The sequence below is a fragment of the Rhinolophus hipposideros genome (assembly GCF_964194185.1).
Source record: "Rhinolophus hipposideros genome assembly, chromosome: 13".
In the NCBI taxonomy this organism is placed as follows: domain Eukaryota; kingdom Metazoa; phylum Chordata; class Mammalia; order Chiroptera; family Rhinolophidae; genus Rhinolophus; species Rhinolophus hipposideros.
In genome coordinates, this window is record NC_138059.1 from 63,552,165 (window position 1) to 63,578,287 (window position 26,123).

The following is a 26,123-nucleotide window of genomic DNA, read 5'->3' on the forward strand; positions in this document are numbered from 1 at the left end:
ACCACTTACTTGCCTCAGGCCCTACACATGTTAAAAATAGGTCTCTGGAGCTGACAAGGTAATAGAGATTACTTCAGGCAAAGACAGTCAGTGTGGCAAATGCTCTCATTGTAGGGCACCATGGGAACACATGGTGGCGCAGGGTGGGGGTGATGCAAACAGGTGGGTCAGGAAAGTCTTCCTGGAACAAGTGGCACTGAACTTAGACTTGCCAAGAGTAGAATCTTACTAGGTGATACCAGGAATGGAATATACCATTCCATTCATGGAACCAGCATGGAATGCACAGTGCAATGGGTTGAGGAGGGAAGGAAGGACAGAAGGAAGGAGGAAAGGGTACAGACAGACAGAGACCCTGACTGTTGGGGGACCTGGACATAGGACCTGGAGCATAACTGGAGTATGGGAGAGAGTCTTGAGTCTAAGAAGGAGAGATGGTCAGAAATGAAGTCTTGTTAAGGATGCAATCTTATTCCCTTTTCTCAGCAATTAATTTCTCTTGCCTTGTGTCATTCGCTTCTTTCTATTAACAGTTCTGATGCCTCAGGCTTTTTAAAGTCCCCTTTATCTTACCATCAGTCAACCTTTCATCGACCCTTAAATTTACTGCTAAAAACTTACTTGTCTGTGAAGCCATTCAATAATTACCTGTCATCGAAAGTGCAAGATTCTTTCAATGAAAGTGACACAAAAATAAGAATAGATAAAATGAAAAATGGCATCTGATTTCCCCACATTCAGGTCCCTCTCCCAGCTGTATTCTCGAAGAATTAAGCATATGTCTAATTTTCCTACCTTACAGAGTACAAGTTTCATTTTCTCAGTCTTTCATTCACTAAAACCCTCCTGATACTAATGCTAATGTGTTTCTTCTGATTAATGATGATGACAGCCATGGTTTTAGTCCTGTCTTCTATGCTTTGTAGACATTGTTTCAGTTAATTCTCACAATAACCCATGAGGCACTTCGTGTTGTTACCATTTACAACCACTGGGGAAATTGAGACGTAGAGAAGTTATGGAACCTGCTCAATGCTCATGAGCATTTAAGTGGCAGAACTGGGATATGAAACCATATCCTGCCTTTCTTATGAGAACAGGATATGTATTAGGTTGATACAAAAGTAATTGCGATTTTTGCAATTATTTTTTACCTTTTAAACCACAGTTATTTTTGCGCCAACCTAATATTTGCTTGACTCCAAAGCCTGTTCTCTTGCCTCTCTAGGACGTCATCACCTTTTGCCATCTTCTGTTCATATACAGAATGAAGGCCAAGTCTTAGTCCTGTGACCAGCACATATTAAGCAGAAGCAATAATGTATATAAACAGAGGTGGTGAGTATGGACACACTAGTGGGAATTTCCTTTTCAAATTATCCTAGAGACTATAGGTAAAAGTTCAGAGTTAGTAATTATGATGCTTAGAATAAGTCAAAGACCCCCTTTACCTTCCCCTCCAAGTCACTCCATTTATTTGTTTGGAGGTCACCTCTTTTTTGTTGATAAATTGATTACTTCTACACATTTCTCCCAGGCAAGTCACAACTCTCCTTGTGACACTGCTTATGGCATCAACTGCCAAGTTCGTGAGAGGCCAGATCGTTTTAATTTATGCATTGTGTTGATTTGGTTTGAACCTTAATTCTGCAGTTAGCATTCTCTTTGGACCACTTAAGGAATCAATTAAAAAGTAAAAAATGAGTCCCTGTCAAATAAATGTATAAAGAATTAAAAATACACTTTTGAATTTAAAGGTACTTCTGCATTATACCACATACATTTATTTACTAGGTTGGTGCAAAAGTTAATTGCGGTTTTTGCAATTATTTTTAACCCTTTAACCCGCAATTACTTTTGCACCAACCTAATACATTTATAAGTCAATGAAAATTTTTTTCTTACAAAGTTTACATTATTCTATAGCCCTTTAATGTGTGTTAAATAATGCAAGGGTGTCTGAAATGTGAAACAGGTCTTTTTGTTGTCAAATTAAACACTCAGAGACATATGTTAAAAGAAACAAACACAAATTATTTGTGTCCGTACATCTGTTAGAGAAATATGTTTCCTCCAATGTAGAGAGATGCCTAGTATTGCTACTTATCTAAAAAATCAATCTTTTTTTTTTTTTAAATTAAGGAACTGAGGGCACTGAACAGGAGAGACATAAAAGTCTTGGTATTTCATGAGCATTGGGTATATCAGTTTTCCCGCATGCTCCCATCTGAGTTACAGTTCAGGAAGTTGGTCACATGAGCCATTTAGCCATTTTGCAAAGACACAGGTTAATTTAATTTTAAAAGAATACATCGTATGTTTGGTTTAAATTATGAGGCTGACATTCATATTTCACTGACCTGGGAGAATTTATACAGGTACTTTACGGATTCCAAAGTGACATCTATTGATTTTTTTAAAAGCTTAATGGAAGAGAATTTAAAGGCTTAATTATTTCAAATGGTAAAAATCAAAATTGCCAACCGATTTTTATGAGGTCAGTGTTATAATTAGATTAGCCTAAGATTAAATCAGAACCATCAGAGTGTCCTTTAACTACATATGTGTGTGTGTGTGTGTGTGTGTAGTAATTACATCTTTCCATAGACCAAAAGATTTGGATCAATGAGGGATTAGATATGTGACCATGGAGAGGTAGCCAACAAGAGAAGGAACATTATAAAATTTCATTCTAATGGTTTAAGAGTTTTTTGTGGACCTTACAATTATGCCTGTAACAATATAATTTCATATGAGAAATGCCTACCAGTTTAGTTTTAAATACGTTTTTATTACAAAATACAATACAAGTCTAGAAAAAATTCACCCAAATCCAATGTATGGCTTAATTAGTTATTTCAGTGAGAACACTACCCAGGTCAACATACAAAACTTTTCTAGACCACTGAGAAGTCCCTGTAGTATTCACTATGCCCTGACCCAGACAGAACCTCTGGCTCTCCCCACAAATAAGGATGATTCTAACTATTAGAATAATGAACTCCTTGCATTTTAAAAGTAGCTTTCTCATCCAAACATGCATCCTTTGACACATGTTTGACCTTTGACACATGAAGCTTTCTCATCCAAACATGCATCCTTTGACACATGTTTGACCTTTGACACATGAAGGGTTGTTAACCTTGCCAGCTTTTGAAAAATCAGGAATGTCCTTAAATCTCTTTTAATCTATAGGTTCCTCCTCCATTTCTTGCATTTTCTGGCAAAGAACCCTGGCCATTTTGCCTGTAGAGGTTTCCACAGCCTGAAGTTTGCTAACTTCATATTCTTGGTACAGTTCATCATGTTCTTCACTCCTCTATATTATCCTGGAAATTATCCAGAAACTGGATAAAGGTCCTGTAGGCATAACTATAGAGGAGACACATAATATCTGGTCGTTTCTCATTTTATCATCGTAGTAGCTGTTGATGCTTCATGCCAATATCTATTCATTGGTAGTTGCAAAATGGTGATATTTTAATTCTATGATTTCTTTTGCATTTATTTATTGGAATACTTTTGTGAAGAGACCCTTTCCCTCATTTCGTATTGAATTAGCCAGGAATTCTGTTCTCAGAAGAAAGGCAGGGTACATACCAAGACTTGGGAAGCAAAAATTAATGAAAACAATCTTTGCTCTCCAGCAACTTAGAGCTTAATAGGAAAGAGAGCATGGAACCAGGGCTTATAATAAGAGTGTAAAGATGTGCAGCGTCACAGGAGCATATAAAGACGAGAATGACGGGATCAGGGCAGGAAGCAAGACAACCTGTAGGTGGTTGGATCAATGGTGATACACACAGGTACAAAATAATAATGCTGCACTGACAGTTGCATAACTCTTTGAAGCTTTTAGCACGCTTGGACATTCACAATCTCATATGAAACAGAATCCTGTGGTTCTGTTGTCTATACTTTATATACGAGGAAACTCAGCTTCAGAACAAAGTTGTGACTCCTCAGTATCTTATGGCTGATAATCTGCTGTGTTGGCACGACAAACCTTTTTCAAAAGAATTAATGAATATTACTTCTTGTATATGATGATAGTGAAGCAATATTAACCATTGATAAGATAAATTAATCAACACATATCAGAGAAGACACACATGACTACACATGAATGAATAGTTCAAGATCAAATGGATTTTCTAAAGCCAATTGACCAAATATATATACCTCAGTTTATTTTTTTTAAAACAATGCAATTAAATATTAACACTAGCTATCCATTCTTACCGCCTCACCCTCTCATCTTGCCCCTCTCTTGTCCAGCATCCACTGATGAAAGTTACCACTCTAGCAAACAGGGAGCCTCTCATTCCCTTTTTTCTTTTTACAAAAAATTGAAGGAATTGAAGGAAAAGATAGAATTATTATTATTAATAATATTATTATTATTTTGCAACTGAATAACCATTTTCAGAAAATAACAAGATACACCAAAATGCCTTGAATTGCTTAAAATTTAACGTTAGTAATAGTCATTAATCCCATAATTGCCCCTTTCCTTTTTCATTCTTTAAAGGTAAGTTTTTAAGTCAAGGACATTACCACGAAAGGAACTATTTAGCTCAACATGAAAAAAATTGGAAGAAAAATGTAAATTGCTTTTATTTTAATTTAAAAGTCGGTTATGTGCTTAGGGATTGAGTATTATTCATCCCTCTGAGGGGACAAATTTGGCTTCTGATCACTTGTTAGGTAGCTGATTGCTGGTACAGATACAATTTGCAGCATTTTGGAACTTAAAGGCAGAATGAATCTGAACATCTTATTTTAAAACACCACTGTTAGCCCTTAGCAGTGTTAAAGCAGTCAAGTATCTTCTCAACTCGATAAAGGTGTCATTTTAAGAGAAAGATGGTCTGCACTGGTGCGATATTTGTTGATAAGACTGTGGGCAAATCTTCAGAAAGAAATTTGAACTTAATTTGAAAAATCATTGAGACCAATTAGAAACAGCATCTGTTCATATATGTAAGCCTCAAAACAGGCATAATATTAATTTGTTGACTACATCAATTATTTGAAAGATTTCTGAGCTTTTCAAAAATGTCTGAGTTTCTAAACTATTGCACCCAGTTTTTTACTTGTAAATAGATCACATCCTATTCTCTTGAGCCTCAGCAGTAGTTGCTGCCAAGAAAGTTTGCCAGAGTTTGGAAAACTGAATTTCAATCTTTCTATCATCTGTCACAGATTCAGTAACCCTGAATAATAATGCAGTTAGAAAACAACATATAACCATCCTATTGCAGCTATATTACGGGAAATTATAGTATAAAATTAAGAAATGGCATATGATATTAATTTCTGCATATCTAAAAACACAGGACTCATTTTAGTGCATAGCATATAATTGGCGCTCTTCGTTGTAATGCTTGTGGTTTTATATACTTGCTCTGTTGTGTCTGGGCACAAAATCTTTCTTCAGCCTCCTATGAGTCCCCGTCCCAAATGGCTCCTTAGTCTGGCTAATTGACTAAGTGTTGAGAACTACACATAAAAATAATTCCCTCAACTTTTAATCTCTCCAATTCATTTTCTTCATTACATGTATCCAGCAGCGACAACTGTTCCCAGCACATGCAAGATCTTAATACATGCTGGTCATATAAATGAAAGCCTAGGTGCCTTTTCCTTCTTTTTTTTCCCCATAGCACCTTGGGCTTACTTGTGCCAAGTTAACTTTTGCTCTATATTCTAATAACTTGTATATTTGTTTTCTCAAGATGAACTTTTTATGGTGGGGATTAGTTCTTATTCACCAACTTGTCCCCCACATGTAGCACAGTAGGTGCCAAACAGTAAGTGCTTACTACATACTAGTGGGGTAAATAATGTGTGAAGTTTTACAGGTCCCTTGGGTTCAGAAATGTCCTGGCCATTCATATCAATCGAGCTGCCCTTCTTCTATGGGTTCTAAATACCTCAGGTACCTCATAAGAGGGTGCTCCATGTGTTACGATTCTTGTTTTGTTTCATTTGAAAACAAGTGGGGAGAAATATTCTGATGGAAGGTGGGATCTCATGAAAAATTCTTTCAAGGAAATTAATACCAGAGGCATAAATGTTGGTGAATAAACATACTCAAATGTAAATGCAAGTCTTTATGCAGTTTGTCTAAGGATGAGTAAGAGATGAATAAAAAATACTGATTGAAACAAGAGAAGTGTGGTATAGAGAAAAATGGCAATAGATTTGGGGGTGGAGGGGTCTAGTCTGAGTTCTGTCTCTAGGATATTCCATCTCATAGAGAATGTTTCCTTAACTGGAAAATAACTAGGAGAGTGACAAGAGCCTTTGTCTGTAACAGCCATGATTCCATGTCATATGTTAAGCGGTAATCCTATCAGCCTTTTTCCTTTCTTTTCCTGAGTTTATAATATATTTTGTAATTCACATTTAAAACATTGTTATCTCAACTGTGGTTATATTTAGATTCGTGATAAGTGAAACCACATTTCAGGAAATACCTTTTCTTCTTCTTCTTTTTTTTTAAGGCATAGTTTCCATGTATTCTGCCCTTTCTCTCCTTCACACGCCCCTGTCTGCCTCCCTTGGATCCCTTCTTCTGTTTTTCAAGGAAAATTGCATTTGGGCATTTTTGATTCATTTGCAGGTGATTACCAAGATATTATGTTGTTAGAATGACTTATCTAAAATGCCAATTCTTTAAAACGAAGAAAAAAGGATGACTGAAGTTGATAGCGATGTGCTTTGGAAGGGATTTTATTTCATTAGCGCCCCCAGCGGGGGAAGGAGGGAAGGTCAGCATTTCAGCCGACCCATGATGGAAATGGGGAACCCGAGGCAGACATATTGAATCAAGCCTCGTGATGGGGGTCATCTCTTCTGACCCTAACACTCAGAGATCCCGACGTCTTGTTCTTGGCTTTGTCTCCTTGGCCCTGTGCCACATTTGTAATCCTCTCTGCAAAGTGTTTGTTTTCTCTGTATTTTCCTCCATCTTTTACCCCATGCTCCTCATTCATCAGTGCCACCCCTGTCAGTGATGTATGGATGGCAGTTACAGCCAAACTTCCGTCTGCGTGGCCTTTGAAACAACTGGTGTTGTGTGAGTTACTCCTTTTCTCTGGTGTGGATTTGAAAAGGACCTTCCTGGCATTGTGGGGAGAAGCCAGCTGAGAAGAAGCCTTCTAGGACATAAACGGTGCTTTGGTTACATTTGATCATGAAGAAAACCCGCAGCCATCACCGGGTCTTAGCATAAGACAAGTGTCCAGACAAATGAAGAAAACCACTGCACCCCAGCTCCAAGGAAACAAATCACCCTCTTTGGTGAGCACCGGAGGACTGCTCTATAGCATCTCCCATTAGCCCTCAGGTGTTCAGAGGCCAGGCAGGTGACTCGCAGATGCTGGCCCCTCCAGAAAACAGATCTGTCACCTCATCCTCTTACCCATAGCAACCCAGGCGGAGGGGAAGGGATTATAAGAATGCAAAGGACTAGTTTTTTCACAGGAAGAGCCAAATTGGAAGAACCCACAGCATTCCTTCTAGACTTGTTGTCCAAATGAGGAGAATGTAGCAAGTTCAACCACAAAAAATGAGTTTATCTGAAGTAAGTTTTCAGCCTTTTCTATATGCTTTGAGTTAAAGTCCTCACAGTTTGGAAGATTTATATGGATTTGATTTTTCCTAATAGTGTCTTTTTAAGTTTATGTTAAGGTAACTATTCTATCTTTTTCGCTATCTTATCCATTGAAAATCCTACAAGCTTGGAGCATTTGGAAACACTTAGAGCAGAGAGCATAACTTTTTTTGCTAGTGGAAACCATGATTTTGGGGGAAAAATATTACCACATCTAAGTTTTTAGGAATACCAGTGCTTTATTTCCAGCTTCATTTTTCTTTTCAAATGAGGGTGCTTTCTTTCTTTCTTTCTTTCTTTCTTTCTTTCTTTCTTTCTTTCTTTCTTTCTTTCTTTCTTTCTCTCTCTCTCTCTCTCTCTCTCTCTCTCTCTCTCTCTCTCCCTCCCTCCCTCCCTCCCTCCCTCCCTCCCTCCCTCCCTCCCTCTCTCTCTCTCTCTCTCTCTCTCTCTCTCTCTTTCTTTCTTTCTTTCTTTCTTTCTTTCTTTCTTTCTTTCTTTCTTTCTTTTCTAACTCTCTCAAAGTGCTTTGCAGTATAGATCATGGCTTTTCTTAAACTAAATTTAATTTTTCATATTTTAAAATTTTCTATTTCAGCAAGGTACAAGAGTGTTAGAGTTGAATCCAGTCTCAGCAATAACTGCCTTGCTCCTTGACTTTCAGCATTTTACTCATCACTTCTCAGCATTCTTCAATTTATTTCTGTATTAAATTGGCCTGAGGTTATCTTACCTCCAGATAAATCGAAGAGCCAATCAAATGACATAATACATGTGAAAGTCCTTGAAAAGTTAAAAAGGAGGGTCCTTGAAGAGTTAGAAACAAATGTAAGCTTTATTCACACTTATTTAGTTATCTTTTAAACACATATGGTGTCCTCGAATTTATCCTTTCATGATATCTCAGAATTTATTTCCAAATGTCTCTGGCATGTAGTATAAAAAGATAATTTATCCAAACTAACAAGTTGTTTGACAATTTTGATCACCAGTGTTTAGATGAGTATGCGATGTATGTTTAATTTGTTTTAAATTTCAATTATTTAAACCTCTGGTTACTAGCACTCAGTGAAGTGCTAGTAAAAGGCACACATAATAGAGAATTCACTAATCACATACAAGTAAGGTGAGAAAGACTAGCTATAAACATTTGGGAAAAAGCAGGTTAATGACCTGTACTTCTTCCTTAAAATACTCTGAAGTTCATGTGTTCCATCTTCACACAGATTAATAGAAAATTAAATTAGTGACTTTTTTCTTAACCTAATTTTAAGAACACATTTATAAGATGAATAACAACATTTTACACTACTCTTTTAACATTTTGTCCTAAGATTTAGTTAGCTACTCTAGGTGGTTATTTGTTTACGTGAACTAAAATCAACTTAAAAAATATGTTGTTGCCTTGAAAAATATATTATCTCCTTCAGAGTAAGAAGTTGCCAAACTGATAATCCCGCAAGTATCAACTGAGATGGTGGGGGAATACTAAAGATTTGGTGTTGTTCCTAGGTATCTCTCCTCTCCATGACTCTCTTCTTTCATTCTTTCTCTCTCCTTCTCCTGACTTTGTCAACCTCTCTTCCTCTTTGCCTCTAGGGAGAAGCCCCCAGTGGAGGACAGTCATTGAAAAACTACATGGAAGAAGTGAGTTTTAAGGTGGCCTTGTGATATAGTCTGAAAACAGTCATATCACATAGGATGAAACCCCCGCTTGGGATTTCTCCATCTACCTGTAAGGTTTCCATTCTATGCCCATTCATTAGTCGTACAAAAACAAGATAGTAAGTAATATGTTATAAAAATGACTTTCGTTCCTTATTGGTAGGGAGATACTGTATTGCACTTCATCTTGAAAATGAAGGTAAAACTGCATAAATCTAGTGCCAGCATATGTTCTCACTCACAAACATTTGTTGACATCCTAATAAAGGACGAACACAAGTTTTATATTGGCCATGCACACAAAAAAACAAAACATTATCATTGCTCCCTATGCGAAGAACAGTCTCTACCAACTTGGCATTCATTCATGTAACAAATACTCATAAAGGACATGGTTTGTGCAAGCCATTAAGCAAAGTGCTGTCGTGATGATTGAAATGTATGGTAGATGTTTTTAAAAAAACGTTTAGACTTCTTGATTTATTTTGGAGATATTCAAGGGTGCTCTGTCATAGGATGTGTCTTTGAGCTGTCTGCAAATGGTATTTGGGAACTTTCAGATGAAGCAGTGGATAGAATCCATAAAACTTGATCTGAAACCGATCCACAATGGCCCCTGAATCAGCCCTCTGAATCTGTTGTAGTGAAGGAAACTGGGAAACAGTTTGGTGATGATATCATAGAAGTAGTAAATATTTCGTTTGAATATGTTACTGGTCCAAAGTCTATCTGATGCTTCAAAAGGCCCAAACTCAAAAATACCAGAGTTTGGAGTAAGGAAAGGTTTACTGACGGAGAAGGCACCAACCCTACAGGTTCCTCAAATCCATCTTAAGAAAGCAGAGTTCAGCCTTCTTTTATGTCAAGAGAAGGAGAAATGGAAGGGGCTGTTTTTGTAAAACTTAAGGGGCAAGCAGAATTCCTCTAATGATGAGCATGTCTGTATGTAAGACGCTGCAGAAGCTATTAGCCTGAAGGCCATGGGAACACCGCTGGCTTGAACAAGATGGAGTCAGTGAGAGCTAGCATTTCCCTCTGAAAAATATTGCTTCTTTGCAAAACAGAATCTGTTTCTCTAAATATTTTATTCTAGCGTGCATGAATCCATTCAAAAACGATCTTGAGTGCCTCACTAAATATACTATGTAGTCCATACATTTATTGAGCACACTGAACCCATAGTTAAACTCACTTTTGCTTCCAGAAATCACTTGGAGAGGAAAGTCAGAGTACATAGCACCCCTCTTGCCTCTAACATCTCTGATTTTCATGTTTGCTTGGAGGTGGCTGGAGTTTTACAAATGGCACATGGAGAAGGGGTAACAAAAGGAAAGAAAGGAAATACCAGATAGATATTCTGAGTTCAGGTTAGAAAAAATCAAAATATCTGGGGTCAAAAATCAGAAAGTTGGAGCACCGACTTTAAATTTCAACTTAATGACTTTGATACAGAAATTAAGTAGACTACATTAAGCAATTAATGTTGCCAAGGAGAGGCAGACACTTTTTTCAGCATGTACTTGTACACCAGTAGAATCTCCCTTTAGGATTCTGTATTTTTGAAAGCTCTTGGCTCAGCTATATCCACGTCCTTCTAGGGATGGAGCGTGGTGAGTCACCTCCACAAGAAAGGTGCTGATGCCCCTAGTAATGTGTCCTGTAAGTCTAGCACTATGGAGGAAGGGGAGTGTGGAGGTGCTGGTGCAGGAAATGGGCTGCAAACAGATGGTGGAACTTTTGAAATGGCGTATTCTAATTTCATAGTTTGTATCCAAGAAAAACATCCTTATTTTCCCCATCGCTATGAATGTGCAACCTAAATGCACATGTGATCTGCCGTTGTAAATGCTTAATGTGATAAGAAGGCTGGGAAGGTGTACCTTTTCATTGGAGGTGCTGGCAGGGCATTTCTCCTCAGTGTGGTCTTCTGACTAGCAACAGCCTCATCACCTGGGTCTTGTAAAAAATGCAAAACTTCAGGACTCACACCAGATCCAGAGAGTCAAAATCCACATTCCAACAAGATCCCTGTGTAATGCTTAAACACCCTAAAGTTTGTGAAGCTCTGCCCTAAAGTGTTCTTTCCAGTGTTATTTATAGAGAGTAACTGCATGCATCAGGGAAAATCACCAGTTTTATATAATATAGATAGAGGAAACCTTTCTGAATAAATTTATGAGTTTTGTTTATTCATCTACTCTGAGGAGTAATACTTTTGGTTGACTGGGGGTATGAAATCTCTGTAGCTTATAAGATTCATTACTGACTTTCAGTTTGAATTTACAAGTGTGTACTAACTGCCCGAGGTAAGCTTTGCCTTTCTTACAGGTTCAGTTTCACATAGTGTTTTTATCTAATATTGGTTGACCATTTAGCTGTTAGCTCTTTTTGAAATCAATAAATGATCATCCTTTACAGTAAAACTCTAAGTATGATCTTTCTTTTTGCAGACATTACTTCATTTGGTCTTTAGGAAATACATATTCAAACCCTTCTCCTTTGTGAACATGTTAAAAATGTGAGCCAAAAAAATGAGTTTTTGTTTTTTCTCACTTACACTCTTATTTTACTTTTGCCCTCTTTCTTCATAGTACTAGAATCAGCAAACTAAAAAACAGTATTTATAAATGTTAGAAGCGTTGAAGTTAAAACTGAGCTAGCAAACATTTGCTTTTATTTAACATACACTAAATCTCAAATAAACCATGGTGTTTACGTTTTTAATATATTTAACATTCTTGCTAAAGTTTGAACAACTATTTGCAGATCAAAGTCTCTGTTGTTGTTTTTTTTATTTAGTCTTATAATTAGGCGGAATTATAACCACATGAAGTTAGACAATTCTGTTTAGACCAAAATTAAAACTAAAGAGACGACAATATGGTCTCCTCTAAAAGTAAAGCTAAAATGGCATTTCTAGTCCATATTGTCTACTGTTTAATGAATTATTTTTTCAGAGTAAAGTTTGTGTTTTTGACCAAATAAAAACCAAGATATTTTATAATATTCTGTTTTACCTAATCCCCAAAATGATTCTGACAGTTTGAAAAAAAATTCTTTACATGTAATGCACTTGATGACTCAAGGGGGAAATAATAATTTCGCATTGCAAAAATTTTCATTTTGGGGGTCATAATATTAACATTCATTCAAAAAATACACATAATTTAAAAGAACTTATCAAAATTAAGTACTTCCAAAGCTTGAGATGCCTATTGTAAAGAAGCTAGTCTATTTAAAATATCCTATTTCCTAGATGAATAACTGAGAAGCAGCATAGTATGCTAGTTAAAAATCCCCTGATTATTAGAGACATCTATTCATTTAAATAGAATACACATCATATATGTATTGCCAACTTAAATGGTTGAGAAGCTACAAAGAACTAAAGACTGACATGATTTTGGAATCTTTCTAAAAAGAGATTCCACACAATTTCAGGAAATTATTTGGTGAAGGCCTGAGGCAACACACACAGGAGTGAGAACCAGCTCAGGGTGTCACGAGGCAGCTTCACAACCTCTGAGGGTGTCAGACAGGAAAGGAAGCATGTTAAGCAAGCAGACCTTTTTCAAATCTGTTGAGGTGGTTTTGCCAGCTGTACCATCTGAACTAGAACGGGGATCAACTCCATGCAACGTAATATCTTAGAATAACTTCTGCCAACTTTGTTTCTTTTTCTCCTGTGTTGTATTCTGTGATTGTTAATGAAGTTCCAACTATGCTTCTGAAGGAGTGTACATGATGTCATTCTCCGATAAGGAAGAAATAACTCACTTTTCATCATGCACAGGGATTTACTTTTTAAAACTTGAAATAGCTATTATTCAGTAACATGGTTTTATTCCACTTAGGAAGCTAGAAACAGGAGTTTTTCCAGGAATCACTAATTTGTCATTGATATTCATTAAGAATTGATATATGTTGTTAAAGAATAACAATCTTTAAAAAAAAGTTACAACCATGGTTCCCATACAAATAGGAAATGAACACATCAAAGATTTATTTAACTTATTAATTGATGAGAAGTAAGATGTTGAAACTAGTTCAAAGGAGAATCCAGACCCTCACATATATCATCAAATAAGGAATGCTGAAATGAAGTTATAAACAGATGCGAAATCTGGCAAAACTGATCAATATCCATAAGGTGATAATTAATCACATTCAAATGGACACGATTTGCATTTACATGCACGAGAATTAAACATACTACTATAATTTCTATAAATTACATCGTAAAATATCTCAAAGTCAATGAAAGACTCAGAGCCTCTATCAAATTAGATAAATGGAAGGGTAAGCAAGAAAAATGGCTTATTTTGCATTGACTACGTTCAAACTAAAACGTTAGATTGTGAATCTAATAATAGAATCTAAAACTTCTTATTTGCCAAGAAAGTATGCAAGAACTGTTAACTCATGCCTCCATACCTAACAGTATGGCTTTCTTGCACTTTTAAAGGATGGTAGTTATCCTTCGTTCATTTCAAAGCCTTTTCCAACTTTATCCTACTATTTCCTTGGAGAGAAAAATCCACCGAATGAAATGACTTAGGCAATAAAATGGAATGCAATTCCAATGCATAGCATAGTGTAGCAAGTTTGCCAGATAAATGTATTTTAGCAGCTCACATTTATCTTGTAATGTTTTTCACAACCTACCATATTTTTTCTAACTTCATTTTTGTTCCTTCTCTTTTCTTTTCCTAAATCCTATTACTTTGTTTTCCCGAAAATAAGACATAATGGGAAAAGAAGCCCTAGCATGATTTTTCAGGAGGACATCCCCTGAACATAAGCCCCAATGCATCTTTTGGAGCAAAACTTAACATAAGACCCAGTCTTATTTTGGGGAAAACACAGTAGTTCAAACTTATAAATTCCCAAACTTATTACTTTCCTTCTTATGTTTTAATTGCTCTTTTACAATTCTTGTAAGAAATGAGCTACAGAAGTATAATTTACTAAAAAATTATGGATTTCAGCCACATAATACAGGACATTTCATTAATAAATACAAAGTTATTTCCAAACTTTATTATTTTAAGTATGTAAATTATATATATATATATATATATATATAAACAATTTCATTTTAATGGAAGTAGAGGCTTGATTCTTTGTCAGTAAAAGCAGTCTATTCAATGTATCTGGAGTGGAATGTAATTTTCTTTTACTTTATATGTAACATGCTTCAGGGATCCTTATTTTAAGGGATCCTACGGTGATAGAAGTAAAATTAAAAGTGATTAATCCTTTTTGAAAGATGGAATCTGATGGTTTGTGCATTATTTTTATTCTTAACCAAAGGGAAAGAAATATTTAGTTGCCTCAGAATTAAAGTATGCACTGGTAAAAATTTCAGCAAAAGAGCATTTTTTCCCCCTCTAAATGTACTGAAATTTCATGGCCACACATGACATAAATCACTGATTGATTGCATTTCGAGAATCCAAAAATAAGCTATCCATGTGGAATAACAATATTGCTGAAGTTTATAAAGCACTTATTCTGTTAGCAGATAAAATGATATGTTGATACAGGGCTAGCAACTGTTTTCCATATGACACATGTCACTATTTCCCACCACTGTTAGTCCCTGGACACTTGCAATCGTATGGTGAAAGTGTTTTGGAAAAAGGATGAATGACATTTCTTCTAAAAGCAATCCAAAGAACTTGCTCTTGGGAATATGAAAGAGTTTGTACTATGCTCTGACTTAGTTTAATATTCCTGTAGAAAAATGTTTGAGTAAGTTGGTGAAGAGGAACACGTCAGCTCTTATTTTAAAAAATATTCAAGATTTTAGCTCCCTGACCCCATCAAAAAGAATTGTAAGTAGTCTGATGGGCTGAACTTTGGACACATGTAGTACCATCTGCTGGCATTGATAGAGCAAACAGGTGCCTTAGATTACCAGCTGTATTCAAGGGAAAACCAAAGCAAAACACTCAAACAACCTGTTAACAGTAATATTTGTACTAGTCCTGTGGCTCCAACAACTCAACATTTTAAAGTTCTTCCTAAACTACATGTTTTACTGAACTAACGTTCTATGTGTACTTTATGTAATTTGCAATAAACAAAGAATAGTTAGTTGAATGCTGCTTATCTGTTCAGGAGTAAAGCCATTAAAACTGAAAACCAATCAGTAGTATTACTTAATATTCTGAACTATTGTGGGGAAAAGCGATATAATTGACTTTTAGTCATCTCTTCTCTTATAAAAATAGGTCTTAGTATCTGGACCTAAAAGATAATTAACCAAATTTTTTTAAAATTAAAAATGTTTCTTTCATGATCACTTTAAATGTTTTTGTTTGAAATGAAGAGCTTTAACCATTTGATTTTTACCTTACAAAACTGAAAAGATAATTTTTCATAGTTCTTTAAACTTCAGAGACTGCAGTTCTATTTTTGAAAAACTGCAGGAATGTGATGTCCTTCCGTTACACAAAAAAAATTTTAAGTTTTACTTCTGCTGTTCTCTATACTCTAAAGGATTTTTAAATCTAAGATTTTTCACATTTATGTTGCTTCTTTAGTACAGTCCTGCAAGACCAAATCTAACAACTGATAAATTTGAAAAAAAAAAACAAAAACGTTAAATCCTAAAAGTAAACACTGACTTATACCTAAATTATGTAGCCCAAGATTGAATAGCTTCAATTTTTTTTTTGCTGGATTTCCCTCCAATAGTTCATTTAGTACCGCTAACCTTCTACTGACTGTCTAAAGGATCTAAATTTCTAGATCTAGAAATTTACTCTGGGGACGGAGTCCTGGAGAGCAGTTTCCAGGCTCTCAGCCTCACATGGAAAGGTACTAGCTCAGGTAGTAGATGACCGTCAGCTGTGACTAGTTGGCCAGCAGTTGTTACCGGTTAGCCATTAGCCTGATGCAATTGCCGTGGCTAAGCTAGCAAGTGCGGATTGCTGCTAGCAAGTGGGGTCAGTTGGCAGAGAAGCGGACTGCAGGTTGCGGATCCTGTGTCTCCAACCCAGCCGCCAGCGAGAATATAGTGGTATGACTCCCCCATCTCTGGCTCTGTTGTTGTTCCTTTTTTGGCCTCACCATATCCTGCGTTGCTGTGGGGGGAGTGGGACTAGAGACCCTGCATGACATTTACTACTTGGAAGTACTGGAGATGATATAAACCAGTGCCTTCCCTCTCCATTTTGTCCTAAGAGTGGAAGTGATGTGCCCTAGATTCACCGGGATAAAAAGCTGTGACTTCTGACTCCTGGGGCAAGGATTTTTCATGGCAAAGCCCATCTCATAGGACAGGCATTGAAGTTTTAATCCGATTAACAGGCTATTTTGTAGAGTTGCTGGTGCTAAAAGAGCTGTGATTTTATTTTTAAAATGAAAACCACTTAAGAAATTTTGTTTTGCTATTTCAATTTTTAAAATAAGCCTTTAAAAAAATCTTTATACAGTTTTAGGTTTATAGAATCTATTACAAAGATAATACAGAGAATTCCTATATACCTCTCTCCCACTTTCAACTATTATTATTACCTTATGTTAGTATGGTACGTGTGTCACTATAAACAAATATTGATGCATTATTAGTAACTCCTTACTCAGTTTTTCCCTCATGTCTTTTTACTGTTCTCAGATCTCATCCAAGATACCATATTACATTTAGTAATTACGAGTATATCTCCTTAGGCTCTTCTTGGTTGTGACCATTTCTCAGACTTTCTTTGTTTGATGACCATAACAGTTTTGAAGAGTACTGGTCATATTTTGTTAATCATCCCTTAATTGAGGTTTATGTGATTTTTTTTTTATGGTTAGACTGCGATAATGTGTTTTTAGGAGGAAAACCATAGAGATAAAATTCCATTTCATCCCATCCTATCAAAGATACATCAAAGGAATTATTGCTGTTGATGTTGACCTTAATCACCTGGTTATAGGTAGTGTTGGTCAGGTTCTCCACTGTAAAGTTACTCCTATTTTCCTTTTCCAGGTTGTATTCTTTGGAAGACACTTACTCTATATAGGCTACTCTTAAGGAGTAGGAAATTATTCTCCACTTCCTTAAGGATGGAGTATCTACATAAATTATTTGAAATCCTTCTGAATGGCATATTGATCTATTCATCTATCTATTCAATCATGTATTTTTATCAGAATGGACCCATTAATACTTATTTAATACTTTGGATAACAACCCAGTGCTATCTTATGTATTTTATTGCTCAAATTGTTCTAGATTTGGCCACAGTGATTTTTCAGTTGGTTCTTTTATGCCTTTGATACAATAATCCCCATTGTGTGTGTGTGTAGCATTTCTTGCTTTCTGGTGCTACTAGATGCTCTAGATTTATCTTGTATCTTTCCTGCCTCAGTCTAAGAATCAGTCATTTCTCTAAGAATACTGATTCTTTCGTGTAAAAATGGTAGTAGAAATCAAGATCAAAGTGATAGCTGTGTTCATTGCTATTGGGGTGTCATTGTGTTTAAGTCCTCTCAGCTGCCAGAGCAGGGAGATATATGTGTGATTAGTAACCCATGTATACATAAATGTCTATAAAGATTTCTATGTGTAGCTATCTATATATGTAGTAAGTTAACATACGTCCATACTGTTGTCTCCAACTCGAATACAATCCCATGGCTCATTCTAACCTTGCCTATCTGTAAACTCTCACTTCGAGACTGAGAAATGTGGCTTCCACCACCTGCCATTCACTTATTCTATTTTTCAATTCCAGAATAAATATAGTGTTTGCAGAATTGTTAACCTGTGTGCCCATAGGAAACAGGTTTATCAACTTGCATACAGTTCCTTTTGCTTTTGATCTTACTGACTTCACTCATTTTCAGTTACTCAGGTCAGCACCTTATTCTCCCACCCCCTTTAGTGAGATTGTCTCATATGTTTGTAATATATTTAGGTTATTTTTTAGTATTTTACGTTCCACCCTGAAATCTCATTGATTTTTTTTTTATTTGCATGCATTAAGGTTTACTCTGTGGTGTGAAGTTGTCTGGGTTTTGACAAATGCTTAACGTCTTGTACTTAACATTAAAATACTGTACAGAATAGATTCGCCTCCCTAAAATATCCCTTGCACTTCCCCTATTTAATCCCTAACACCTTCCCCAAATTGTGCCATTTTGAAGCTCTAGATTGGGACTAAACATCTCCAAGGGTAAATATCACAATCAAGAGATGGCAGATAGGAGTCTTCTCTTATATAGTAACTTTTTTTAAACATAGTGAACATTTAATGTTTGGCAATACCGTGTTTCTTAGAAATCAGGGGTTGTGAGCCTTTATTTTTTTTCATTTATTTTTCAGTTACAGTTCACATACAACATAATAGTAGTTTCAAGTGTAAAACATACTGATTATACATTTATATAACTTTAAAGTGATCACCCCGATAAGTGCCCACCTGAGTGTCCGCCTTTATTATCACCTTGTTAGTATTTGTCTAAAAAAAAAAAAAAAGCAACATATCTCAAATCAGAAGAAAAGATCATTAAACAAGGGGAAAGATGATGAATGAATTTGAGAGGACAAAAGAGTGAATTGACAGGTGACATCAATTTTACGTTTTTAATTTTCAAAATACATTTGAAAATATTTTTTTGGCTCATGCCTCAATAACTTTGAAATTGTTACTTATATTTTATTCTAAAGGGGATCCTTCCTTCCTTTCTTCTTCCTTCCTACCCTTCATCCTCTCCTTCCTTTTCTTCCTTACTTTCTCCTACACAAATGTGTACTGAGTGAATACCTATTGGGGTGGGAAGCAGGTAAATGCTGGAAATGCATAGGTAAAAAAAGTTATCCATGTCTTCAAGGACTTTCACAGTATTTTTGAGGCAGGAAGATATGAAAAGACAATTACTATATAGCAATTGCTCTATTGGTGCAATCAGCACATAAGAGAATAAAGAAATAACCCTGTCTTGGAGAATCAGGGAAGGCAATAGAGATGACACCTGAACCTGAAGGACAGTTCATGTTTGAGGCAGATAAATAAATATAGTGCATTCTAGGTGGGAAGTAAAACATGAGAAAACATTTTGGAAGATCAGACAGAATGACAAAATAAGGAGCTACCAGTTCATTATAGCTGGAGTGACAATGTCCATCGAGGTAGGATGGAGATGGAATTGTTGGTAGATCAAGCAAGACAAGTATGGAGCATGAAGGGCCTTAAGTTTAGATCTTCTCTTGGGAGTAACGAAGAGGCCACTCAGGAAGAATGAACAACATTACAATGTTCTGGAAAACTCACTTTGGCAGAGAGCTGGTGGGGAGAAATAGAGAGCGTATAGAACTGGGTCCTAGAAAACCTCATAGATGGATGTTACTACTGTCAGGATGGAGGATGATGAGGGTCTACTTTAGGTCAGAAACAGAAGGCATAGAGCAGTAAGGCATAGAGGGTCTGCTTTAGGTCAGAAACAGAAGGCACAGAGCAGCAAGGAAGGAAATGAGACATATATTAATAAAAATAAGGATGTGAGAGAGGAAGGAGGTAGTGAAGTCGTACTGAAGGGTGAAGTTGAGAATAGTCTCAAAATCCTACTAATCTTTATTTTCATTAAAGGGAATTTGAAAGCTTGATGGCACAGCTTTGTGCAATTTTGTATTGTGCAATTTTCTATTAAATATGTTTTCATTATTATATTTCGAAGAATAAGATTTTCATAAAAATGTTAATTCAGGAAGGAACAGGGTCTAGCTATTTCTTCTTATTAAGATGTTAAATCTTATTAAAAGGAGAATGCCAAAAAAAAGCAGTTCAAAGAGTTCAGAGTTTATGTCATGTCTATGACATGAAAATGAATTTAAAACTTAGAACTCTTCTCTGTTATGAGGACATTTTTATTATGGTTTGTTGGAGATGTAACTCATGGAGACTGAAACGTTCACCCATATTAGAATTCACTAGTTTATTCTAGAGTTTAACCCAAAATGAATTTTTTTCTTGGGCAGGATGAATCTTTAAAGCAATTGCAGGTGGTTCACCAACCGTGGATCTTGCCGAGTGACACAGAAAGCGAAGGAGTGGAAGCAGAACAAGAAAAACGTGAGTAGACCCTGCTGTTTATGGACAAATTGCTTTTAGCCAAAGGAAATCCAGTGAAGGTATATCCCTTTCATAATGTCAAGCAACGTCTGCAAAAATTTCAGGTTGATTACGGAGAACATGTAAAGATAAGCTAAACTTGCAGTATATACACCTTGATTCAGTGATGTCTGAATTGTGATGCAGAGGCCCATAAACCAACCTTCTGAACGAAAGTATGGGACCTTAAAAGAGGAATGATTCTTCCTGAAGACCAGCATAAAATGTCCATTTGGAATGTGAATCTTCTTCTTATAAATACTGTAGAATTAGATCAGTGATAACTTGTGATTTTTACAAATGTTCAAATTATGTTAGGATCAGCTCATTATTATATATGAAATTGTCATTAGTAGTTGAATAAATTTATATACAACTGACCCTTGAAAAATGCAAGGATTAGAGGCGCCAACTCTCATGCAGTTGAAAATTTGCATCTAATTTTTGTCTCTCCAAAGACATAACTATTAATAGCCTATTGTCAGCCAGAAGCTTTACCAATAAAGTAAACAACTAATTAATACGTATTTTACTGATGTCTGTATTATCTGTTGTGTTCTTACAATAAAGTAAGCTAGAGAAAAGAAAATGGTGTTAAGAAAGTCATAGGAAGAGAAAATACACTTACAGTATTTATTGAAAACATCCTGTGTATAAGTGGACCCATGCAGTACCAACCCTTGCTGTTCAAGGATTGACTGCATATAGAAACTGTTCTAAGTTCACAAAACAAATTAGTGTTATAATAGTACTTGAAAAAGACTCCATAGCTCTTGATTTAAGTTGCTGGCTTATAATCATAACAAAGAACAGATGATTGTAATTTGGCCTGACTCAGTGCATGCTGGGAAGTGGAGGAGGTAATTGACATTGTCAGACATAGGGGTTGGCACTCTAGATGAGAAGTTAGTGTCTGGATTACATACAGAAAACATCGATTTTTAAAATAATAATTATCAAAATGTACTTTTTTTTATAACTGGTAACCAGCAGAGAAAAATTAAAATTGTAAGTGATAATGTAGCCTTCGTGATAATTGATGTGAAGTAATTAATTAATAATTCTCCTCAGTAATAACTATGTATCGTGTCATAGTGTTGAATAGCTATGAGGTACACCTGAAACTAATATAATATTGTATGTTAGCTATATTTTAATAAAAATCTTTTTAAAAAAATCAAAACCCTGCAAAGGCAGTTGAGAATAAAGGTGACACTCATCAATATTAAAAAAGGAATAATAATTCCCCTGAGTAGCAGTCACCAGAGATGCTGAACATGTTGCACAGGTAGCATTATGATTCTGTCACCAGGGGAATCTAGGAAATTTCTCTTCCAGGATAAAAGGTATTTAAAAATGTTCACATCCCACTTCTATAACTTCAGGCTTATCTGGCCAGAGGGGGCACAACGAGGAGAGGGATGTAGCAATCAGATTATTCAGGTGACAGGTGGAGGCATAGAGCCCAACTGTCACTCAAATGGCACATCAGAAATACAGTGAGTAATACGGTGACATTTTACAGATTCTATTTGAGGGAAACAACATTTTCTATGGAAAATAACTAATGAAGACTTAGAGAGCAGATTGTACTTTAAACAAGTACAAAAATAGAGTATTTTGGAAGATCTTTGATGAAAGGGATCCTAAATAAAATGATCAGAAAAGAGCAGCATGGGATACAAGGAAGAGAATCCCCCAAATTTAAAAGAATTAATAGCAGCCCTGAGTTTTTGTGAAAACAAATGCAAGCACACTTTTATTCCCTCTTCCCCCATTCTCCATGCATTTAAATATACGTGAGCTCTCATTCTAGAGTTTGGATTTAATAATTTTCACCAAATTCTTTTGAGGCCTTCATAAATTTTGTATTTAAAAACAAAATCAAACAAATGTTGTGTGTGTGTGTGTGTGTGTGTGTGTGTGTATTGTATAAAGACAATATATAGACTAGTTTTAAACATACAGGTGCCCAAAGTGGGCAAGACTTATAGGATGTACTACATGTTAATTCTATGCGTGTGCCATGCTTATAATGAACTAGAACTTAAAAGCAAGAAAAGAATCAGTCACAATAGTGTCATTAATCCAAGCCCAAATTCAGACTTATTTCCTGTTCCTCAAATCCATATGTCTCCAATCCATATTAAGTCTAAAAAGCAGATTAATAATACAAACGAGATAAAAATCCCCAGAACTTTCTTCAGCCCTTGTTATCTAATCATATTGCCTTTCTACAATGTTCTTTCACAATATTTTAATAAGAATTTGTAATCATCTCCTCTTCCACTAGGGTGCAAATTCTCTGAGAGAAGGAATCTGTTTTCTTTATCTTATTGAGGTATATAATGAGACCTCAATAACTATCAGAAGAATTAATAAATGAGTGAATGAGTAAACGAATGAATAAATTTCTTTGGTGCTTTCTAATTTGTTTATCAGGAGAGATGGAAATTTAACATAAAATAAATAATAATTATGGTTGAATCATTGTAAAAATTGTTTATAGTTTTATTAAAATTTTAATGCTGGATTTGTCGTTTCGCCATGGATTTCACCATATGGTCTATCAATCACTCAAAAGTGGCCATTCTTGAACGCTCCTAACCATAGACCTAGAACCCAAACTATTTGATTTCAGCAACATTGTACTTTATGGTAACCCTTGACAATGGTGAATTGTTTGAAATAAAATCAGGGTTTAAAAATAATTAGGTGTTAATAGGAACCATCTGGAAATGGAATGCTAACTAGAATTGTAGCTAAGCTCATAGCACAGAGATGCACATAGTTTTCAAGAGTGCCATCCAACATTCAGGGGCTGGGACAAGTGTAAGATGGAGTCACTGAGGCAGTGACATCTCCACTAATCCCTATGTTCAATGCATGCGGTTTGTGGAACAGCCAGCAAAATACGTATACATCATCTACCTCTTTATTTTCTCAGTGAAAGGGAATAAAAGACATAAATCTATGTGAACCCACCATCTGATTTAGTCTCTAGAGGCTCGTTTATTACAAATGTATGAGTGAGGAAAAGGACAAGATTCACCATTCCAACATTAACACCTGTTTCTTGACTCAGCATTCTGTAAATTACACCTAGATAATTTTATGGCATTTTCTAATTTCTCCTGAGAAAAATTATCATGGCAGAAAGTTTCAAAATAATTTCAGGATCTTTGTAGTGGTGCATGTTTCTTATTACTTTTAAAATAAAAGTGTAAATTACAAGTTTTTTTTAAAAAAATCATGTCAGGGTGTGTTTGTTTTAATCTCTCAAATTATGGTCCAAAGTCACTATAGAATGAAAATCACAGACATTTGAATCTTCTGAGGTATTTGTTTGATACTCATGTTTTTGGACTCTAGTTTAGACCTGTTGGATTAGAATCATTGTGCATGGGTCTCTGAATTCTGCATTTCTAATAAACTCCTCAAGTGATCTTTGCTCATTCTAAACAGTGAGAATTACTGGAATGAAAACTCAATGAATCAGAGGGTTGTGGTTTCAGAATCTAACTCCGTATTGTTGTTAGATTTTAGACTTTGTTTCCCTAGGCTGCTTTTCCCATCTGTAAGTTAAGTTTGGATAGTGTTTTCTAGTTTCTCCGTTGTAAAGCTACTTTTAACCCATCTTTCTATACAGTTCTTTGAAAATACATCACTAATTCTAGCCTGCATTCAAGGGATATGTTATTCCAATGACTTCTTGCCTCTATAGTTCCTGAGAAGAAGTCAGCTCCTAATATTGAGGGGCCTTTGTAGATGGTGTTTGTTTGTTTGTTCTGCTGTCTAGATTTTTTCTTGCTCTTTGTCTTTTGATAAAGTGGTATGTAAATCTGGGTATCTTTGAGTTTATCTTGTTAAAGTTTCTTGAGCTTCTTGGTATGTAGATTAATGTTTTCATCAAATGTGTGAAATTTTAAGCCATTTTTCTTCAAATATTCTTTCTGTCCCTTTTGGGACTTTGGTTATACCTATTTTGGTATACTAGATGGTATCCCACAAGGTCTCTGAGGAACTGTTAGTTTTTCTTCATTTGTTTTCTGAACCTTAGATTGGATGTCAAATGACCTATCTTAAGTTCTTTGATTCTTTCTTATGCCAGCTCAAATCTGCTGTTGAGACCCTCTAGTGCATTTTTCATTTTAATTCCAGAATTTCTATTCTGTTTCCCTTAATATTTCATGTATTTTTGTTGGAAGTCACAATTGGAAGGTGTCATTCTCATACTTTTAATTTATTTGACACAATTTTCTTTAGTTCTTTCACTATATTTATTGTACTTGATTAAAAATCTTTGTCTAGTAAGTCTCTCATCTGAGCTTCCTCAGGGAGTTTCTATTGACTTCTTATTTTTTCCTGTTTATGGGCCATACTTTTGTGTATATTAGCATGTATGATATCATGATTTATAAATCATATCACATTTTTGTTTGTTTAAAACTGGAAATTTAATATAACATAATGTGGCAACTCTGAAATGTGGACCCTGCCCATATCCCTAGATTGATTGTTGCTGCTGTTTGTTTTTGTTACTGTTGCTTCTTTTGGTTTAGTGACTTTCCTGAACTAATTCTGTAAAGACTGAATTATGTATTGTATGCAGCCACTGAAGGCTTTGCTCGGTATCTTAGTAGTCAGCTAATGATTGGACAAAGTACGAAGGCCATGAACAATCCATCAGCTACCAACTCTGCTTACATAGAGCCTTTAGGTCAGCCAGAGAAGCATAATAGAGGCTTATCAGATCTTTTCCTGATAGCATTGCATCTGTGGCCTTCTAGGTCCCCAGGAATATGTCAGAGCTTTTGAAAGCCTCCTATAAACATCTTTTTCTCCAGATTTTCTTTGTAATGTTTTTGGTAAGTTTCTTGTTTGTTCCAACTGGTATCACTGCCTTAGACAGATGCTTTGTAAAACTATTGCCCCTGATTGGTTTTGACAAATTCACAGAGACATGGTTTATCATTGCATGAGCTCTAATTCAGGTCAGATGAAAAAACATTCAAGTTAGGATTTTCCAGACAAAAGTGACAGGTCAGAAGTGACAATTCTCTAGATATGGGACATTTGGGGGAACCTGACAAGGTTCTGCCTCCTCTATAGATGCTATGCTGCTTTCTCATACCGTAGCTACAGTTATTGTGAGGCAGCTGATTTTCAAGGCTACTGAAGAGCTGGAGAGAAGGTATTGATATTCAGCAAGTTAAAATCTCACACAGCTCACTGTTCTTAATGATATTCAGCTTATTTTCTTTAATAAGTGCTCTATGGATTGTTGCAAGTTTTTGGTTAATTTTCAGAGTTCTGAAAAAAAGATTGATTTTGTTGATTTTTGCTAGTGTTCTTATTGCTTTTATAGAGTAGAGTTTTGGAGACCCCCTTTCCAGAAGTGCTTCTCCTCTTGTATTTTTCTTAATTTAATCAGCCTGGTTTTCTCTTTGAGAGAAGTATGATATTTTCATAATGAGCTATAGAACCAGACAATATCTGTTTCTTTGAGTCCTAATTTCATAAAATGCTGTCAAAAACAATTTTGTGATAAAATAAGTTTTGGGAAATTCTACATATAATTATACATATATGACAAACTCACAACTGTAAGACGTACTATTGATATAACAACTTTTCAAGAGGACCAAAGCAATTCTATCATTTTAAATAAACAGACCAAATGTAATCAGCATCATGGCTTAAAATGTGGGAAATATTGTCCATTGTAGACTTGA

The 26,123-nt window shown here is 35.6% G+C and overlaps 1 protein-coding gene across 1 annotated transcript in view; it reads left to right on the plus strand.

Annotated features, from left to right (window-relative positions):
- LOC308506445 (uncharacterized protein C8orf34 homolog) overlaps nucleotides 1-26,123 on the plus strand; it is a gene marked incomplete at its 5' end in the record, with an annotated part of 300,475 nt that overhangs the window by 264,179 nt on the left and 10,173 nt on the right. The window contains 2 exon segments of the mRNA XM_081069952.1: nucleotides 9,218-9,265; nucleotides 20,256-20,349. Coding sequence (XP_080926078.1) covers nucleotides 9,218-9,265; nucleotides 20,256-20,349 — 142 coding nt within the window.